The sequence below is a fragment of the Euprymna scolopes genome, chromosome 1 (assembly GCF_053919585.1).
Source record: "Euprymna scolopes isolate OS-2025 chromosome 1, ASM5391958v1, whole genome shotgun sequence".
Classification (NCBI taxonomy): domain Eukaryota; kingdom Metazoa; phylum Mollusca; class Cephalopoda; order Sepiida; family Sepiolidae; genus Euprymna; species Euprymna scolopes.
In genome coordinates this window covers 81,901,333-81,923,675 of record NC_136482.1, presented here as the reverse complement: position 1 = coordinate 81,923,675, position 22,343 = coordinate 81,901,333, and the positions used below count along the sequence as shown (strand labels likewise).

Genomic DNA, 22,343 nt, shown 5'->3' with positions numbered 1-22,343 from the left:
TGTTCATTCTGTCCAGTAGTTTGCACCAACCAATTATTATCTGTTGGTCTCACACAAGAACAAGATTATAAAAAAAAAAAAGAAAAAAAAAGAAATAATGATAGCCTTCAGAAATACCAATCGCACACTGTATTATCTTAGTGGATTCGAGTTATCTTGCAGCAGGTGTGTATGGCTTACATCATTGCTATGAGTCTGTAATTAGAAGTCATTAGACAAGAGAACTTGAAAGGAGTAAAAATAAGATGTCAACACCTAGAAAATGTGTCTACAGACAAAGTTGGTGAAAACTCTGATTTTAAACAGTATGAAAATATTAAATTCCGCTTAATAATAGAACAAATGTAGCACCGATTTTTTGGCATGCTTAGTTCTAGAGGCTTGTTGCATTAACTGTATTGCCAAATCATCAGATTTTAATTCAAAAATAATTCATCAACACACCACTAACCTAGTAATTATACACTTACCATGTCTTGAAACCAGCAGAGATTGCTAGAAACTTGAATAATTACACGTAGGAGAATGAATAATATAAGAATAATTGTTTACATCATGGCTACCACTTGAACTTGACTGAAGCTATAACTATGGGTAAATTTTTTTTTTTATTTAACTTTTTAGTCGATTAAAAATGGGCAAAAGTAGTTAGAATCAGTACTTTATGCCAAACTTCTAGAGTAAATATGGTATTGTGGTGACTAATCCATCTTAATCCCTAATTGTGCATCAAACAGATACCATAATATTTAATTCACTGCACCTTATCATTACAAAGGTCCATACAAAATTTCAGCTAGATAGACCAAGTAGTTTCATAGAAAAAAGTTGAACAGACAGAGAAACAGACTAAAAGAAATATACAAGAGTCATTCCAAAAGTAAAGCCTCTTTTTTTTTTTAACTAAAAAAATTGAAGAGCTACGAAAACAAGAGTGGTACCATAACACGAGCAACCTCTTTTTCTACAAAGTCACCCCCATTCTGAATGCACTTTGGTCAGGAATTTAATGACGCATTTCTGCTTCTAATGCACATCCATGATAGTGGTTGTTTTCTTAATCTCACACCGTCAATATCTGCAATAAAGATATGAAAATTTCAGGTCATGAATGCATAAGTACAGTTATCATAACAATTCAATTTCCATCAGGGGAGAATAAAAAAAATAGGAAGCATTACTTTTGGAACATCCCTCGTACATATAGATTTCAAACGAGTGAAGTGTAAACTGATGGTGCCTTATATACATAGTCATCCTTTGACTACCCAGTAAAGTGGTTGGCTGACAAAGATTATCAAGTTTCATCTCATGATTTTGTTTGGATTAAAAGATGTGCTGGACCATTAGTTGATAGAAAATTGGTATTGCATCTTCACTTATTTTCATTGAGAAAATTCTATATTTTCATGTGTTTATACTGAGTTATGGTGATGTCTGCAATTCAATCAAATAAATTGATTTCATGTCTTAAAGATGTGAAACAGATAGCATATGTTTTCTATAATTTTTTGATAGAAATTCTGCCTGTAGAAACAATTTGTTTTTCATGCAATGAAAAATGTTTTATTATTTTTTTAAAAGCAAAATATTTTAACTTCAAATGTACTTAATAAAACGAACAGCAGCATGACCAAGCAAGATTAGGTTCACAACATGACTACTAGTGTTCAGGTGAAAATATAAGAGGAGTTACCAAGATCTGTTACACTCTGGTTGTCTCTCCCTCAGCGTGTCGCAAGCAAATCAATGGAGTGAAAGTGGCAACATTTCTTCTGTACCATTCATTTGTGTTTTAGACCAAATCTTCCCCAACTTTGTATGGAACAGGTGATTACCGATCTCCCACATTTTCAATGTCAAGATTAAATGCAAAATAAAGTCAGATCTGCCTACAAACATAGCCAAGAATTTGAGATGCGATGCTCACATCTAAAAACAATTTTTTTTTAATAAATAAAAAAAGTGGGAATTGAACTTTTTCTCATAACAGTATGTACTGAAGAAGCAAAGCAATCTTCTCATTGTTACCAAAAATAATTTGTAATTGTTGTTTTGCGTGTCTTCACAAGACCAGCAAAAACATTTCTCAAAGCTTTTCATGACATTTTTCGAAGAGGTTGATAGAAATACTATGCCCTCAGAACACGATTGGTGTTATTTTAGAGTTTTACTTCTCCCAAATGAGTTGCCTGTTCATGGTTTGAGAGTTTAGTGTATCCTATTTTAACCCATCACTGAATGGAGAACAGATGGATGCATGCCTGTTGAATGGATATTAATAAAAGTAATGTAATAAACCTGACAGAACTCAAACATGGTATGTCAAATCCATGTGGGTTACAACAGCATCACTATCGTTTCCGAATTTGAAATAGAAGTAGAGGTAAAATAAAATATAAAAACTTATCACTAATTAATCTTCTACTACATAAAGAACAATGTGTATTTACTTTTTTATTAATTTGTGCATGTATATATAAAGTAGGTTGAGATCAATAAAATTAGCACATTATTTATATCAGTTCCCAGAATTCAAACATAAAAACAAATATTTGTAAAATGATTTGAAATATGTTATTTTGTATTACACCGTAGATGATTGCAAAAGATCTCTTTTTCAGCACTCATCGTAACATCACAAAATATATATCTACAATATAAATCTCACCTGTCTCTTTAAATGTATGTATGTATGTCTGCCTAAAACTTTTGACAGAGGTGGCAGATTTTCACGAGATCAGTATCATTTTGAAGCTCGATATCTCAGACGACAAATATAAAAAAATCGGCCCAAAACATTAATTCCTTCAACTAGGGCCTTTTCTACAAAGAGGGGTGAATTTTTTGTGAGTCATTTTTGCAAGTCATCGTATCGATTGGATTGATTTTGCTAATTTTAACATTCCAAACTTCCGATCACATCATGGAGTAGTGGTAAGACGTCAGATTTTCTTTCACTTTCTTTTCCACCTTCACGTCATGGGTTCGAGCTTGCCTGCCTACTAACACTTTTTTTTTTTTTTTTTTTTTTTTTTGCTCAACACACACCTCCAAACACCCGGGCAATGCTGGGCACCCAGGCTAGTCATATTATAAAAACTCATAAACATAATAAAAACAAAGCTATGAAAGATTTTTTTTTTTTTTTAAATCGACAATTTTTTCGCATTTAAAATATGCAAATAAAAAGAAAACTGTAAATTCCTTTTGTTTTTGTTATCAGCATTTTACAAATTTTATTTGTATTTTTCATTGCAAGTTGGAATCATTTACAAACAAAAACATGATTTAATGTATTTTATATATTCTGCAATTGGGAGTTTAAAGACTTCAAAATTACTCACATCAGCTTAGAAACCGTTTTAATTAAAAAAAAAATACTTAAGTGTCAACACATGGCATCTAATTTTTTTATATAAATATTTAAAAATTGGTTTGCGTTACAAATAAAAAACTGGGCAAGATTGGAAAAATACTCTCAATCGCTATATCACATAAAAGGAACCAAATCCCCCTAATCACTTATATTATAAAACGCAAACAATATCGATATTCAGAAGTTAAGTTTTAAATAAGCAGAAATTCTAAAATGAACAATATAAAGAACTTTTTTTTAACAATAAACACTTTATTGATTTTAAACAATATAAATAGAAATTTTTATAATCTTATACAATATAAACGTTTTTTATTTTTAATTTTAAACAATATAAACCCCCGACAAACCCGACAAGCTACTAAGTCTCATAGGTGCAAGAAAGCCTTTTACTCCAATAGTTTCTTCCCCAGAACTGCGGGTCTTTGGAACTCCCTTCCGGGATTCTGCTTTCCCAACTGCAATGATATGCAGAAGTTCTAGTGTAATGTTAACAAACATCTTTCTACTCTTCTCCCTTCATAATGACCCCGCTAATTAAGTCCCTAATAGTAGCCCCCTGCTTCAAAGTGGCACTGTGCCTTGTTTGGGGTGAAAATTGAATTAAAAAAAAAAAAAAAAAAAAAGATTTTTTTAAACAAGTTGTTCACGAATGCTTTTGATTATTTTTGATTTCTCCCTAAAACTATGTACGGTTTTAGCATCCTAAATTTTTAAAAGGATTATTTCAATTGTATTTTCGTTGCAAGTTGGAATCATGATCGAACAAAAAAAAAAAAAAAATGTTTTTCTAATGTAAAAAAAAAAATTAAAAAAAAACAAAAAAAAAAAAAAACACTTGATCAATTTACATATGAAAAACTATTTGGTGTTTTTTTTTTTTACAACCTACCCCAACGTAGTTTACCTCTTAAAAGGAAATCAAAACCTGCTTTTTTTTTGGTTAATACATTGCAACAGCCTTTAAAGATAATATAAAAGGAATTTTTAAAAAAATAAAAATTTAACATTTTAGAGTTGGGAATCACTTTTCTGTATAAATTTAATATGAAATGATCACCCACTTCTTGGCCACGTAGTAAAGGAGACATGTAATCATTTAGCATTTTTTCAAGTTTGGTGACCAGGGGGTAGTAGTCTAAAAGAGGGAACGTCATAAGTTCCAAACATTTTTAAAATATGTAGAAACACTTTAAAACATGAGGATGGGATTTTTTTTTTTTTTAAAGATTTGCTGTGAAATGGTCTCATAACTGTTAAATATTAATTATTATTTCCCAATGTTTTTAAGGCTGTTAACACAAAAAAAAATAAAATAAGGTGGGCATGTACAATGCACATTCTCTCCTTGTACATTATTTTTTCGTTTTTTGTCAATGGATTACTCCCCTCTTATATAAAGCATTTTTTATTTAATCTAAGGGTAATGATGTTAAGAACTTTATTATCCAATATATTCCATATTATTTTCACTGGCCACCATGTTTGTTTTTGCATGCAAGTGCATTCAATGTCCGCATGTTTATACATTAATTCTGTATACTCACTATTCCATAGCTAGCTATTACATATACTGACCCAATGAGTCACAGTATATTTAAATTTAGAAAAACAAAATGTGTTAGTTTTTTGTGGTTTTCTTTTAGTTGTTAAAATTAATAAAATTTACAGTTCTAAGTGTTTTTGATGAGGGCTGATTGTTTATATTACTTGTCCGATTAATAAAATTTATTTAAAACTTAGCTTTTAGAGATATGAGATGCTTTCAATAAGATTCCACACTTTTTTTGTGCAGACATTTAAAATTGTCAGACTCTTGAAAATTCAGTATATTATTGCTATACATCTTATGAGATGACAAGCCAATTTTTATGATTTCAAGCTCAAATGAACAGCTACAGCAAGAATTCAAATACACCCTACTAAAGCCTGATTGTCACAGTTGGTGAATTTAAAAAAGGCAATCTGGACATGAGGATACTTTGGAAGAATGATATGCAATAAAATTCTTTTTTAAACTTGGAAAAAATGCCACAGAAACGTATGGAATGCTTCAGACTACTTTTGGACCATCTTACATGAATCGAGCATCAGTTTTTGAGTAGCATAAAGAATTCAAGAAAGGCAGGGAGTCTGTAAGGGATGATGAGAGGAGTTAGAAAGTCAGAACCCCAGAGTTGATTATACATGAAATTTTTCATTTGACCAAAGACCGTTGTGTGTTTATAAAGACAATAAGTGCACAGTTTGATGTCAGTGTAGGAACAGTACACACAATTATTAACTAGGAATTGAAGAAGCAGAAGATTTGCAGTAGTTTGTCCCAAGAGTGCTCAGAGAGGATCAGTCCACAAGTCCATCCTTATCATAGACTATTTGACCAAGATAAGCATCAAGACAGTTCCTCACCTTCCCTATAGTCCAGATATTGCTTTTGGTTATTCCCTAGCCTTAAAAACCCTTAGAGGCTGTTCTTATGAGACACTTCGAGCACATATTCTACCTTTTCCAATGAAAATGATGGCAGAAGTCAAAAATTCACAAAAAATAAAAGGAAGCAAATTGAAAATACAAACACTTTTTTCCTTTCAAATTATCAATTGCTAAGATTTTAAATTTCAAGGAAATGGAACATTTTTTTTTTTTTTTTTTTTTTTTAAATCAAAATTTATAAAACAAATTTTTTATAGTATACTGAACAGGGGTTACTGGGAATTATTTTGGTGTCAAACATATTCAACATAAATAACTTGAATTTATGGACTATACTTCAAAGGCATATAATAGTACAGACAGATGACATCTCGAGTATAGAGCAAAAAATTTATATCAGCTCAAAGAACAGTTTTTCATTTTTTTTTTTTTTTTCTTTTTTTGTTAATGAAAAACTATGACACTAATTTTTGAATATTGAAATTTAAATTTTCTTTACATTTTTGTTCCATTTAATTTTTTTAATATTAAAAGAAACTGGATTTTTTAAAATATAATATTATATACAGAATCAGTAATTATCTCCCTTAGAATTGAAATTTATACAACTATAAAGACTTTTTTGTTCTTCATTATTGTAGCGAAATTCAAAAATTGAAATATTGGTCAAAGTACAAAATGAGGACCCCAGCTGACTTCATTACGACAAAAGAAAGAAAAGGACAGATTTCAGTGTGTAATATATAAATATATAAAAACACACTTTTAGACACAAAAATCCATTTGAACATGTGAAGGTGAAGGTCAAACTGGTGTCAACCAAAATCTATCCTTTTCTTTCTTCACAGTGATGTCAGCTGGAGTCTTTTTGTTCATAATATTGAATTTCAAGTGAAACCAATAGTATCTAATGAATTGTCATGTCATAGTAATGAACATATCCAAAAATTACGGATAATGATTAAGTAGAAAATTAATTATTAATGAAAATAGTTTTTGAAGACAATTAACGAAAATTAAGTTTTGCAAAAAAGAAATAGGAAAGTTCTAATTCTAACAAAAGGGAGGTAAATATTTTCTGAAAAATGAAAATATTTGGCCAATTTAGCCAAGCTTCATTTTCGCTAATTGTTTTCAAAAACTATTTTCATTAATAATTTTCTACCTTATCGTTTTTTGTAATGTTTGGATATTTTCATTACAGTGACATGACAATTCAGTAGGTATCATTAATTTCACTGGAAATTCAATATATCATTTTTTTTAATTTTGCTACAAGGAACTAACTTTTTCTTAATAAAATGAAATATTTATGTATAAATTAATTAATAATAATTAATAAACTTAGACATTTATGTATAGAAGTTTTTTGGGGGTTTTTTTAATATTTTTAAAGAGTACATAATATTATTTTTAATCTTTATAAGGTTTCTTTTGTTTGCGTATAGTTTTTAGTTTTGTCCGAAATTTTCAAATTTAAAGCTATTACTCTCAAGTAATGTCAGGTGTTGCCATTAGTTTATCTTAAAGCACATTATAAGTAGAACCAAAAGGACATTAAATCAACACTGTATCTTATTTTTGTTTATTTTATTGCATATCGACCCTTTTGGGGTTATTTATTTATGAATCCAATAATTTTGTTCAAAGTTCTTGTTTTCAAATATTATTCACATTATTTGCTTGAACAAGTTATTTACAGTGTAAATTTGTGTTTAACATCTGTTTTACATGATGATATGTATTGAACAACTTTTAGAAATTGACTTTTAAACTAACCTATCTTTGGCCATGTCTTTATACCTTTTTCTCTCGAATCTATCCTTAACAGTTGCTTCCATGTTTTCCTTAAACTTTCTCTGCCAATTGGACCTGTTGTGTGTATGTCAGAATGTCATACAGAGGACTGATCCTATTTAACTTGTAGATGAGATTATGAACTTTGGGTCAGAATGTACCGGCAACTTACAGGTGACCCCCCCCCATCACACACACACACACACACACACACACACACTTCTCCAGCTCACAAATTATGTCCTTACCACTGGATGCATCTCATTAAAAACAAGATGTCCAAATATGGACATAAATAGCAACTATTTGATTCTGATGGTAACAGATGGTTAAGTATAAAACCTATGCTTGAATTAGATAAGTCACATGTCAGGAATAGTGTATTAGATACGGAAAGCTGATTTAAACCGTATTTTGCATCAATTTAAAAAGAGTTATTATGAAATCAGTAAAACTTAAAAATCCACATTAAATAATTATCTACATGTTTGCATAATTACTGCTTATCAGATATGGAATAACCAGTTTAAATACACGTTGTGACAAGGTTTTAACTATAATGGATTAATTGATCAATATATATGATACCATCTTTTCATAATTTGTCTTTTTTTGGTTTTCTCAAACTTGAAATATAGGAAGAATAATTTTATTTTTTGACAAAGATTAAACACAAACTAATTTAGCCAAAATGTTAAAACAAAAGAGTTTAATAATATAAAAAAATCAATAACCACTTATCTCAAAATTATGCAAGGGATTTATGCACATTTCAAAACAAAAACTAAAGTTAGAATGGATTTATTTGTACCCTTTTTTCACAAGTCTATCCTTAATTTGTGTAGGAGACAAAGTTACTTAAAAAAAAAATGGCCAAAATTATGTTCCTTTCAAAAACACTCCATCTCTGACAAAAAAAAAAAAATTCATAAACAAAATAATTACCCGCAGCATGCATGCCACCATCCTTCTGAGAGGTAATATCCAAGGGTTCTCAGGCGCGGACACCTGGACCTCTTTTGTTTCATCAATGATTCACTTTCATCCATATCGAAGTCCTCACCATTAAACATCAACGGGACTTCATCCATTCCATCTTCATCATCATCATATTGCCTGAAAATAAATAAAAAGTATTTATGACAAAATATAAATATTCATTTGTGGGGGAAAAAATTATATCAGAAGTTTCTATAAACTTCTCTAAAAAAAAATGAGATCATAAATATGAATCCAATTAGAAGTTGAATAAAAACATCTGATTTAAAAGAAAAAGGAATAAACAAATATGATCAAAACACTAATTAAATTAAGCCTGATATTTAGTAAAATTGGTGCAAAATTGATTTCCTGACAACTGATAGTCCGGCACCTATTTTAATCTGGACAAAATTACCAGAAGGATCTTAATAATCTCATTCTTGCCAGATTAGTTTGTTGGGAGGCCAATAAATGGTTTTGAATGTTGAGTCAATTTTTTTTTACCCTGCATCTGCTGACGGTAATTTCCCTTCGTTTTGATATATCTCATTTTGCAAAAAAAGTTAACCTTAATCATGAATTCACAGGAAAATGCAAGTGGCAGCCATAGAAACACACCATAAACACTGGTCTATTTCTATCAAAGAAATAGTTGAACTGCCTGTTTAAGTTTCTAGCAATTCTTAGGAGTAGCTGTATAATGAATGGATTAGGTGTGTTGAATTAAGGTGAAATCTGATGGTCCACCAAAGCAGTTAAATCTGGTAAAAAAATAAAAAATACTATTGCACCCGTATCTAAAAATCCATTCATTATCCCCCCCCCAAAAAAAATTCAACTGAAAATTGTGATCCATGTTTGTTTATATTCTACTTAACCATGTTAAGTAGTTGTGATTGCAAAGATGTTTACCCATGATTTACTGTTTTTGTTCGTTTTTTCTTTAATTTAAATTATTACTATTGATTAAGTACAAAATTTTCATATTATTGAAAAAAAATTGGCCATATATGTTTATCATAGATTAATTAACAATTTCTGAACAAGTGTCAAATTTTAGAAGTTTCATCATCTTTACATGCCATATGACTTTTCTTAATTTCTAACTTTGAACTTAATTTATTTGTAGAGTTTCAAAAATTTGAGCCAGAGGAGGAGTTGTTGGCGAAATTAATCACCCATGTATATATCAAATTATTTTTTATTTTTGATAATCAAAAAATGTTGTGCTTAATGCATAGTAATCTTATTTTCTTTTAAAGCATAAGTGATGGGAGGGAGAATAAATCATTCAAAGTATTTAGAGAAAGTTCGATTGTTTAGCTCCCATAGAGCTCCCAATCTATCTGGAGTCCAATCATTTCTAATTATCACTTAGCATGAATACAACTGAAAACAAAAATGTAAATTAAAAGCAAACACAACTTTCTGAGTATAATTGTGGTATAAATTTTGTATCAATGACTTTTACAATAGTATCATGGAGTCTATGTTCATGTCATGCATAAACAGCAAAGTTTCAAAATCATTCATTTAATAAATACATAAAGCCGATCACTGCATCCTAAATAAAAACAAAAAAATCCAAATGTATTTTGTCTGAAACGAACTTGTTTTGTTCCATTCCTAAAACACTTTCCAAGAATATCAGAAGTTATTTTTGAGTTGTCATTTTTTTTTTTTTTAAATCAATCTTTCAGAAAAATTATTTAGTTGAAAATGATTCGTCTCATTTAACCATGTTAAATTTTCAAATCTAAAACTGAAATAGCTAAATTTATTAAATCAACAGATATAAAAAAAATTAAAAAAACAAGAAAAGAGTAACAGCTGTCTTGATACTTTTATGTATCAAAAAATCAGAAGGGAGATCAATTAAGTCATCCAATATGGTTTGACAAAAGAAAATGTCGATATTTGATTATAAAATATTTAAAATCTTAAAATAATTTCTATTTATTTTCAATACAATTTTAAACAAAGAAAAATTAAATTAATGTGTATATATAAACAAAAGAAAATGTTTCAATTCTAAGAAAAATAAAATGTCAAAAGTCAGAAACAGTAGTGAATATAAAATTGGACTCAGACGATGATGTTGCTGATGACCACCATGTTGTGTTGACGAATTAGTTATAATGCTGCTTTAACTTCAATAGATTTTACTAATTTATGTGACACACCTTGTGTATTTGTCTTGTAAATATTTTATGCTTATCTTCCATGTTAGTATTCTTGCATAATAATAAAGCATTTAAACACAAAGTAAATGAACCAGTTCAATGTTTAAAAATTAATATAGTGAACTTTAATTTCAACTTATAACTATTTTAAGGATTACTTTGATCAACTTTGGATATAAACAAATTTTTATCTTTTCGTTTTATAAGTTTTTACAAAAATACTTCTTTCTCTTGTGTCATGAATAGTTTTTTTTCTAGAGTTACTTCAAAATTAGGTTAATAGTTTCAATGACGAGCAATTCATTTTTTAATGTTCCTTTTTTGTTTTGTTTTCAATTTTTTTTATTTTGCTATCAGTTTGTCGAAGCTGGGGATGGAGCATCCTACTGGATGCCAAATATTCACCTGCTAACTCAGATATTCCAACTGAGAGATATTTTTAAGATTCTGACTGTCCTTTTAAGAGCAACTGTTTGAATCTCTCTTGAACTTGGTGCACCATGTATATTTGGCAGATAGTTTTTGAAATTATTTTTCATGAGTTCAGTTGGTTCCTATAATAATTGGATTTGATAGATAGCTTAAGATTTCAGTTTCTTTTCATGTCATACATAAGACTTTGGTATTTTGTTATATTTTCCCTTTCAGCTTTGTTTAAGCGAGCATCATTTTGGACACTAACTTCTAAGGTTGCTTCTTTCTCTTTCTTATCCCATATCACTATGTCAGATTTATGGCTCTGTTTTCTAGGTACATAACTGTAGGACTTGAATAGTCATAATGAATGGTGTATGACTTATTTCCAACTGTTCTTTCTGGTATATGTTCCCAGGATTTACTGCTGCATTCAATATTTAGCTTATGTGTATGCATATAAAAACAGACACATTTAAAAGAAAAAAGTCATGCGGCAATGTGATGGGTTTAATACAGGATTTGAAGTTGTTTTGCACAAAAAAAAAAAAAGTTGAAAACTTTGGTTAATGAAATTATTTTCTTATTTTGTTTCCATCTAAATTTGGACACATGTCCAAATCAAAATTTGTAATTTACTAGCAAAAATCTAGTTTGATTTTTATTTTGCTATGAATCATAGTACAAAGATTCAATGTGTTAGCTGTTGAAATGAATCTTATATGAACAGTTAAAATTGCATTTTTATGTCATTTTTGTACAGTTTTTTAGAGCAATGGGATTTTGCTCAATATTTAAGCTGGTTTGATTTAATATTTATCATTAGCATTATGATTAGTTTCAATTTAAAATAAGATGACACTACATTTGTAAGGATTTTTTACTTGCTCAAAACCAACATTTTTAGTTATAAACTGAAATTTGGTTTCTAAAAGTTTATTGTCTTACATGCTGTTGATATTTTGATGTTGTATGGAAAGTGAAATCTGGTAAGTTAACAACATGCGTTGCATGGACAAAAAATGATATGAGAATGATACGATGGATGTGAACTAGTAGCATTGGTTATTACAGGATGTTTTTGTAGTATTAGTAGTACTCATTATTTTAAACTACTAGCACCAAAGTAAAGCGCTTATATTGTGATTACTCTACATTATTTTGTTCTAACTATCCGACAAGTGAATTAATAGTATTCCCATAGTGTTCAATGTTAGTACTATAGTGTTCCTAATCTTTTGACTGATAATCATTCAGTCTCATTAACCTTTATCCTTGAGTGGCTCTTGGCCTTTATAAGTAGTGGCCCAAAAGTGAAAAAGAAATGAAAAAATTCAATTTTCAGATACTATATATATATATAATGTGTTATTGCTGTTGACATCCATCTGTCTCAGAAGACAATGAAGTTCAACACTTTAGATTAGTCTGTTGTTGAATTGTAATGTATGCTGTGACTGTATCCTGTATCAGTAGGCTCTATTACAGTTGCTACGGATGTAGATGATGCCTTGTTTCTGCCATGTTTAGAATCATTAATAAAATCCATAATCCTTTCTGCAATCGAACCATATTAGGTACAAATAAACTTCAGTCTATACCTGATTTGTCCACCATGTTTTGTCTTATTGCCATTCAATAGGAAAAGAAGGCACTTTAGTAATCGTCTCATTAATAAGTGGTGTGATCTGAACGAACTTCATACTCACCAGATCTTAACACCAAGATTTTTTAATCTGCAAAATTATTTCAAATATAATATCTACCCAAACCATTCCTGAAATGGGGCAATCATAACTAAAATCAAGGCAATGCCAAGAGAGGAGTGTATCAGAGGCATTAACAATTTTGTAAGTCGTATCAAGGGGTGCTTATCATTGAAGAATGATAAAACAAAGACTGTTGGACATTCATGATAGAAACTTGGTGGTCAAGTCAGTTATAGACTGCAGTTTATTTGTACCAAATATGGCTGGATTGCAAAAAGGATTGTGAATTTTATTAATTAAGGATGGCATTTGAGGAAGGGGGCACCATATATATATAAAAATGATTTTTTAAGCAGAGAACTCCAAAATATATTTGAACTTGTTAGCTGTTTCTCATCAAATACACTCTTAATATATATATATACACACACACACACATTACAAAAGAAGAGAATATCAACAAGAACTAATACAAACAAGAAAACTGAAAAGATTGCATAGATTATGTTGCCAGCCTTATATTTATACGGATGAGTATACTTCAATCATTGACTACTTGACAACAGGAAAATGGTGAGTAACAAATGATAAACAACCAACTTGTCTTACATGCAATGACATGAATGTTTTAAAATTTAGAAGCAGGGCACCCAGTGTTGCCCGGTCATAAAATACGCTTAAATATGATATTTTAATTTATACAAATATCGTATTTATTATAGAGCAAATTCTGTTGATTATTGTAAGAAATAGTTAAAAATGAACTGATTTCAATGCATAAACTAGCAACGGGCAAAATGGAGGTGGGTTGTAAGGTTTGTTTTGACAAAGTCTCTTTAAAATCTACCAAAAATCAGGTAATTATCTCATCAATATGAAATTTTCACCGATTAATAAGTGAAGATTGAACTTTATAAAAAAGTGAATTTTTTTTTCATATTCATTATATACATTTTTTTTTTTTGTGTTTTTAACATGGAGACCCACCACACCCCTTCATTTTTTATCACTTACCCTTAAAATAAAAAAAAAAACGGACCCAGACATAATTCTCGTATGAAAGGGATGAGGAAGACTAGAAACAAACAACAGCGGCAGCAGATCTTAAAATTCTGAGAATGAAAACCTGAATTTTAAATGTGTTTAATTTTTCACCTCTCGTATTTTGAATTGCAAAATTTGATTAATGTTATAAATAATTATCGTTCAGATTAGCATGAAAAAAAATTATTTTTCATTATTATTACAAAAACATCTTATAAATTATTTAAATAAATTTCATAATTTTCTTTTCGAAAGCCTAATGTTGCCAATATACCATTAAATAGAGAATGCTTTCATAAATCAATATATAAAAAAAGAAAACATACAACTGTGGAAGTTTAAAAATTACAATAATTGTTTCTGCATGTTGTCGTTTATGGGAGATCCCCTGAAGTATGGTGAGAGATAGAGGTTACAATTTTCTCATCAACACTCAAATCTCATTTAAAGAAAACCTGCTCAAAATCATGATTGTCATCTGCATGGTTGTTGACATCACATGACTCAAATCAACCAATAAAATGATGATACAAAGGCAAGTATTCAAAGTGGACCAAAAGCGATTTTCTGACGATTATTTTTGAACGTAATTCAATAAAATATTAAATTAGTTAAAAAATAATAAATTTTACAATCTTTTTTCCAAAATTGGAGAAAAATACAGTATAATCTGGTTTATAGAAAAATAATGTGATTCATTAATCAGATTTATTAATTAGAAAATAAATGGAAAACGATTTCATGAAATTAAAAATAAATTCAATTTATGAAAATAATAAAATTTATCTATATATCTAGAAAAGTGAAAATGTGTGTGTATGTGTACACACACACAATTTCCCTACCAAATAATTGTCAATTTTCGGTCCAGAGACTCGAGATTTGACATAAGCGTATTGAGATTTGGAAACATCTTTTTAATTGGTTTTCGGCCAGAAATTTTGCTGTTAAGGGGTCAACGTTCAACGATTTGACCTTTGAAAACTACCAAACTCCTCTGCCAATTTTGGGTCTGAACACTTGAAATTTTAAATGTAGGTTACTTGGACATGGATCAAACTTTTTAATTTAATTTGAGCTCAAAAAAATAAATGTTAAGGGGTCAAAATTAGGGTCATGGTTAAAAAATTTTTTACCTCTGTGGTCCCTACCAAATTACTAAGCCAATTTCTGGTCTAAACATTTGAAATTTTACATAAAGGGTATTCAGAGATAGGGCAAGCTTTTTAATCGGTTTGGCTCGGAAATTTGAGCTACCAAGGGGTCAAAGTTCAAAAGAGTTGACCGTTGCGGTGTCTAGCAAACTACTCAGCCAATTTTGGGTCTAAACATTTGAAATTTTACATAATGGGTATTCAGACATGTGGCAAGCATTTTAATCGGTTTTGGGGTGAAAACTTGGCTGCAAAAAGGTCAAAGTTGCATATTCTACCAAATTCCTCTGCCAATTTTGGGTCTAAAGACTTGAAAATTTAAATGTTGGTAACTTGGACATGGGTAAAACTTTGTATTTTGATTTGATACCAAAATAATAAATGTTCAGGAGGTTAAAATTGGAGTCAAAGTTTTAAAAAATTGACCTCTGCAAAATTACTCAGACAAATTTTGGTATAAACATTTGAAATCTTACGTAAAGTGTATTCACATGTAGGGCAAGTTATGAACAGTACATAGGGCCTGAACAAAGCCAGGCTAAACTGCTAGTTCTAAATTAAACTAAGAAATAAAAAAAATTATTCTGACGAAAATATAAGGAAAAATTTGGAAATTATAAGAGCAGACTAAAAATGATATTAAAACTGAAATACATAATAATACAAATTTATAGTTTATGCTAAAAAAGTATCAGAAAACAAAGCAGTTTTAGTTTATTTTTTTGTAGCCAGTAAAGATTTTCATACTTAAAGCTTACAATTCAAGATTACATTATCGATTCGTCATAAAAAATGCAATTATTTGAAATTCATGTATTAATATTTTAAAATTTTTGCATATTCTCATAGCAAGTAATTGTAAATGTTATTTAGGTCATAAAAAATTAGTATAATTAATTCAAAAACTTCTTTTAAAAGAATATTTAATTTTTTTTTGTTTTTGGCAAAAAATTGGTACTTGACTTTTGAAAAATGTTTAAATTTTAACTTCTATTAAAAATTATTGAAAAAATATTACATTATCCTGCTTTTAATATGATAAAATTCAGGGTTTTATCTTTCTGGAAAAATCAAAATTTGTTCAGAAATACTGGATTTTAATTAGTTTTAAAAAGAACATCAACTTGATTTTTTTCAGTGTTTTGGCCATGTCTAGTATAAATGTATACTTGTGCATCCGTAAAAGAACACTTTAAGTTGATTTACACCTGCTAAGTTCAACTTTTTTTTCAATTTTGATTCATTAGCAACTATTTTACTGGCTTGTATATAGATATATACTGGCAAGAAAACTCGATGTTGCTAGAGATTGAATGAGGATCAACAAATGTTCAATCCACTCCCAATATTTTTATTGTCATCAAAAGTGGGTGAAATCGCTTATTTTTCAATCAATCGACTGATTGTCTGCTCTAGTCGGGAACCTATCGCCATATATTAGGAGGAAGCTTCACATGCCTCCCTACACTAACTTGGCCTATAATACATTGTAGTCTACATTGCACTATAGAGAGCCTATTGTTGATTTTATAAAATCATTTTTATATAATAGCTTGAATTAAAGTTTAAAAAGGCAAAGTCATATAAACTCAGATTTCCTTCTTTAATCAGATTATTTTGATTATTAATTTTCGATACTTATCAGAGGCATTCCAATACAAAAATCTATCTAAGAACACTCTCAGACACATCAAGTACATTGATTGAAATTTGAAAAAAATTAAAAATCAGCCCAGCCACTTCGGAGTTCATAGGGAACGAACTCATACACACGCACACAAAGTGCCTTCTATATATTAACAGGGAGACCTGATGTTATTCAGGAATGAATAAGGATCAACGATCAACAACTTTTCCCCCATTCCATAGTTTTATTGCCATTGAAATCAGTGAAATCATCCAGTTTTTAATCAAATTGATTGATTAGCTGCATTAGTTGGGGACCCACAGTGGTGGACAGGGAAGAAGCTTCACATGCTCCCTATACTGATTTGGTCCATAATACATTGTAGTCTGTATTGCACTGTAAAGAATCTACTGGTGGTTTTATAAAATTATCTTTAAATAATGGTTTCACTTAGTTTAAAATGCAAAAGTCAAGTATCATGGTCCAGTTGTCCTCTAAACAGAAAAATTAATTTCGAATGTGCCCCTGTCTTATCAAAAAACCAATTGTTAATTTTATGAAATTATTTTTTACATAATCATTTAAATATTAAGCATATAAAAGTCAAGCATCATGGTTCAATTGTGCTCTAAAAAGAAAAATTCATTTTGAATGCTCCCCCGTCTTATAAAAGAATCTATGATCGATTTTATAGGCTGGGCCTTTCTGCTTGTCCATTGATAAAACTTCTCAATGCACTTGTGATGTTAGATTGTATAAAAACGTTAACTTGGGTCAAAATCAGACTTCTTTCTTTAATCAGATTTTTTCGATTATCAATACTCATTAGATGCATTTTGATACAAAACCTATGTAAGAAGACTCCCAGTGATGTCAAGAAACTTCAGGTGGAATTTCATAAAAATCAACCCAACCCTTTCGGAGACTACAGGGAACGAACACACATGCACACAAAGTACATTTTATATAATAGTAGATAAAAGAAATATCATTCCAGTAACACCGTTAGAAAGGGAAGATTGTGAATTAGGTACCAGTATGAACAGCCATACGCATGGCATTATTTTTTACTATGGATCTTGGCAACTTCCACTTAGTCCCTTCCATGAGAAAAGAATTGCACATTTTTGGTTAGGATGGAGGTTAAGGCTAAACATTTTTTAGACTCTAATTTAAAAAAAAATTCCTCAAAAAGTTGATCCACTTATTGATTTGAAGAAAATTATTAAACTCACTAGAATTTTTTAGCCTATTAAAAACGAGCAAAAGATATAGCCTGTTGCATTAAAATGAGTGTTTTATGCCAAATTAACAGTTGAATATGATTAAGTTTGTGTTCATATTTGCATTAAATATTAATCCCTATTAATCCCTTGCTGTGCATCGAACTGATACCATATTATTTAGTTTGCTGCATATTATAACAAAAGTCTATACAAAATTTCAGCCAGATCGATTCAATAGTTTTTGAGAGAAAGTGAACTAACTGACGAAGAGAAATATAGATTTTTAACATTACAGGAAGGGATGAGGGTAACTGACTGACTTTAAGTCAGAAAAAAATTGCAAAAGTTGTTTCATTTCACACTAGTATTAGTATTAAATGTAGTACTAATTAATTGTTCAGCACCAACTCTGCTCTTTCCAGTCTGTTCTGTAAATCACAATCGAAAACGTTAATTGTACATATTAATCCTGTTCATAGAAGTTCTAAAATTTGTTAAAAAAAAAAAAAAAAAAAAAAATACTAAATTACATTTTTGAGTCAATAAATCAATCAAAGCTTTAAAAATATTTGAATTAACATTAATAAAATTTCTGAATCAAAGGTTATGCCAGCTCTTTTAGTAAAAAAAATGTACCAATATTTTTTTCTCTTTACTTCTGACCCCCAAGACCGCCATGGGCATGGAATATGTGCCTACATTAAAAATGGCTTCCCGTGTGGCAGGGATATCTCCAGAGAAGACCCTAATTTACCTTATATATGCTTCCGGGTTGCACTTGCTTACACCACCACATTTATATTTGCCCTCTATTGCCCCCACAACAACGGAGTTACTATCTTTAAGAGTATATCTGAGAAAACGGACCACATCCTGTCTGCTCATCCCTCAGCTAACATTCACATTTGCGGTGATTTCAATGTCCATAACGTGGAATGGCTGACCCACTCAAATAAGACAGATGATGCGGGGAGGTTCTGTCATGATTTTGTCATTGCCTATGACCTCACTGAGATCGTTCGCGAGCCCACCTGTGTGCCCAATACTACCGGTTAGTATGCAAGCCTTCTAGACCTTTTTCTCTCAACTTCCCCTGAACTATGTTCATGTTCCGTTCTATCTCCTCTGGGATCCTCCGACTACTCCGTTGTATCAGTTAAAATAAAAATGAAATGTAATAAGTCTTCAGATGTATCTCACCACCGTACTGTGTACCGATACTCTATGGCTGACTGGGATAGCTTCCGTACATTCATATCTGATCTACCTCTGCATTCCATGTTTAAAAAGGATGTGTCCTCTCAGACCTGACCGAATGGTTAATTGTAGGCATAGACCGATTCATACCATCCAAAAATTCCAACAAGAAATGAACAGCCAGCCATGGTTCTCCTCAGAATGTGCTGCGCCATCGCGCACAGAAATCATTTTTTCCATAGCTACCAACATAATAAATGCACTGAGACTAAAGCTGCTTTCAGGAATGCCAGCAACCATTGTAAAAGAGTAATAAAAAATGCAAAAGAGCTATATGCTCAGTCCGTTAAATCCAAAGTAGCCGAGCAGCGGCTTGGTTCTCACCAGTTTTGGCAAATATCCTGAACAGAAGCGCGCGTTCTATCCCAACCATTATCAATAGACCAGAGGTCATCTCGTCAGCAGCAGACAAGACCAAACTATTTGCCAAGAACTTTGCAGCTAATTCTACCCTACGCGACGAAGGCCATCAACTCCCCGTATTTCCTCCTATAACACATAAGAAGCTAGGTAACATACAAATATCTGTGTGTGAGGTCGCCAAGCTAATCAAGAACCTTGATTCCAGTAAAGCAACTGGCGCTGACAGCATCCCAATTATAGTGTTAAAAAAGCTTCGACCAGAACTTGCCCCCATACTTACAAAACTGTTTAAGCGTTGCCTTAAAGAGAAGTGCTTTCCAACACCCTGGAAAACCTAATCAGTATGCCCTGTATTTAAAAATTCAGGTGATAAGTCATCTCCCTCTCAGTACAGACCAATAAGTCTGCTGTGTGTCATGAGTAAGTTGCTGGAATCCATATTAAATAGAGAAGTAGTCAACCACCTCAGCAGAAATAACCTTAGTGACACGCAATATGGTTTCCATTCTACAGCAGATGTGCTAACCGTTATATCTCATAGGATTAGTGAATCTCTTTACAAAGGCTTCCTTTCTCGGGCAATTGCTCTTGACATATCAAAGGCCTTCGATAAGGTATGGCAAAAGGCCTACTTCACAAGATTTCCAGCTACGGTATAACTCGAAATGTTTTCTCAATGATCAATCATTAAATCATTTCTCTCTGATAGGCTCATAAGATTAGTGGTTGATGGGCAAAAATCAGAGGCCCCGCAGTATTAATGCTGGAGTCCCTCAGGGGTCCATCCTGAGCCCAACTCTCTGATCTACATCAATGATCTCCCAAAATACATACTTAAATCATTCATTCACATCTATGCCGATGACACGACTATCCATGGCAACACATCAAAGGCTGTAAATGACAAAGTTCTCTCTGATTCTCTCTTCTCTGATCTCGAGTGTGGGGGAAGAGGTGGCTGGTTACCTTTAATGCATCTAAAACCAAGCTCCTATCTTTACATCATCAACGCTCTGATCCCCATCTGGCATCAATTGAAATGGATGGCTCTTGTCTAGAGGAGGCCCCATGTTTTGATAAGCTTCTGGGTTTGGCCTTCACTTCTGATCTGAAATGGAACATGTACATCAAGTTTGTTGCCAAGGTCACTGGAAAAATGGTGGGATCCTTCTACCGCTCCAGAAGATATGTCACTACTGACGCAATTCTCTATCTATATAAAAGCCAAGTATGTCTAAGGATGGAGTACTGCTACCACATTTGTGCAGGAGCTGCTAAAAACAGCCTATACTGCCTTGACAGAGTACAAAATAGACTTTGTGGTTTAGTGGGGTATGCCCTTTTCTCTTCCCTGCAACCTCTCTCCCACAGAAGAGATGTTGCAAGCCTATCTTTGTTTTATCGTTATTTCCATGGCCAGTGCTCGTCTGAGCTCCAATCTCTGCCCCCCCCCTCGCCAATCTTTCACGATAAACATCTGTCTAGCTGAAACCACTGTCAAAAATTTTCCCCACTCTTTGTCTGTACCTAAATCAAAACAGATTCCATGAACAAAGTTTTTTTCTTAGAACTGCATGCCTGTGGAACTCCCTACCGCTTGCCGGTTTCCCTCCTGACTTCAACATGGGTGTCTTCTAGTCCAACATAAACAAATTCTTGATGAACCGTCCCTTTAAGAAATGACACTTTATCAAATTTATCCAATACTAACGAATACTGCAACACTATCCCACTGATTACCGTACACACAATAACCCTTATCCCCGAGTGGCTTCTGGGCCTTGATAAGTGGTGACCTCCGTGTGTACAAAAAACTTAAAAAGCCTATCATGAAAAATTTAATAGCTAAAAATATAGATATCATAAAGAAAGAAATACATACATTTGATAATAGATGACATCATAAATGATGAATGGTTGTTACCAAAAACTATGAAAACAAATGCTGACCCAACGGATCACGGGTCGTCTAGTGTACTACTAAAATTGTTGACATTGTTATTTTGCTTGTTTGTAATGTTTTTAATATTTAGTGTTAAATATAAGCAATTATGTAAAGAGCTATTAAATCAGGTGAAATGAGGAGATGGGAGTTGCTTCACTTGATTATTTCTCATCTTAACCAACATGGTTAGTCTCACCTCAAAGTGGAATAGAGATTGTCATTTGTTGTATCCTTTTCCTTTCACAATACACTAAGGTTTGCATACTGCAATCAAGCTTCAAACCTTGTTCCTCATCATTCATTGCATCATATTCTTTTCATTGCAAAAAGTGAATGACATCATAAAGTTCATCCTTTATGACATAATCCATGTTAAAGTGTATGTAATTTTTTTACATTTACAACAGTTATCCATGCACGCATATTTCTTGCTAATTAAACTTTGGCAAGGACCAGAACCCACAACTACATTGTCTTTAATCTGGCATATATATTATATATATACACACACACACTTATCTACCCGTTGGCCCTTAAAGAGTAAGATGAAAACTGTTCAATATAAAGTGTTTTTTAGATTATATTATCTTTTATTGTCTTGAGAAAACAATTTTTTTTAAGTGATGAATGTAAAAAAAATAAAATTTAAGAAGCCTCCAGAGTACTACTGTAAGCACTAATTAAAATTAAGGAGGCCCTACTAAAAGGACTATTAAAACCAAGTTTCTACCTCCCCGCCTCCTTGAAAAGCAAATATTTATATTTATTATTTACTTTTTAAGTAAGGCCTGAAAAAAAAATCATCAGAATCCACAAGAATCTCTCGATGGA

At 31.3% G+C, this 22,343-nt stretch overlaps 1 protein-coding gene across 8 annotated transcripts in view; it reads right to left on the bottom strand.

Moving 5' to 3' along the window:
- Positions 1-22,343, bottom strand: part of LOC145243562 (putative phospholipid-transporting ATPase IIB) — a 392,356-nt gene that overhangs the window by 170,497 nt on the left and 199,516 nt on the right. For all 8 annotated transcript variants that reach the window (XM_080106777.1, XM_080106576.1, XM_080106656.1 and 5 more), the window contains one exon: positions 8,555-8,725. In XM_080106777.1, the coding sequence (XP_079962903.1) occupies positions 8,555-8,725 (171 nt within the window). The remainder of the gene's footprint in view (positions 1-8,554; positions 8,726-22,343) is intronic.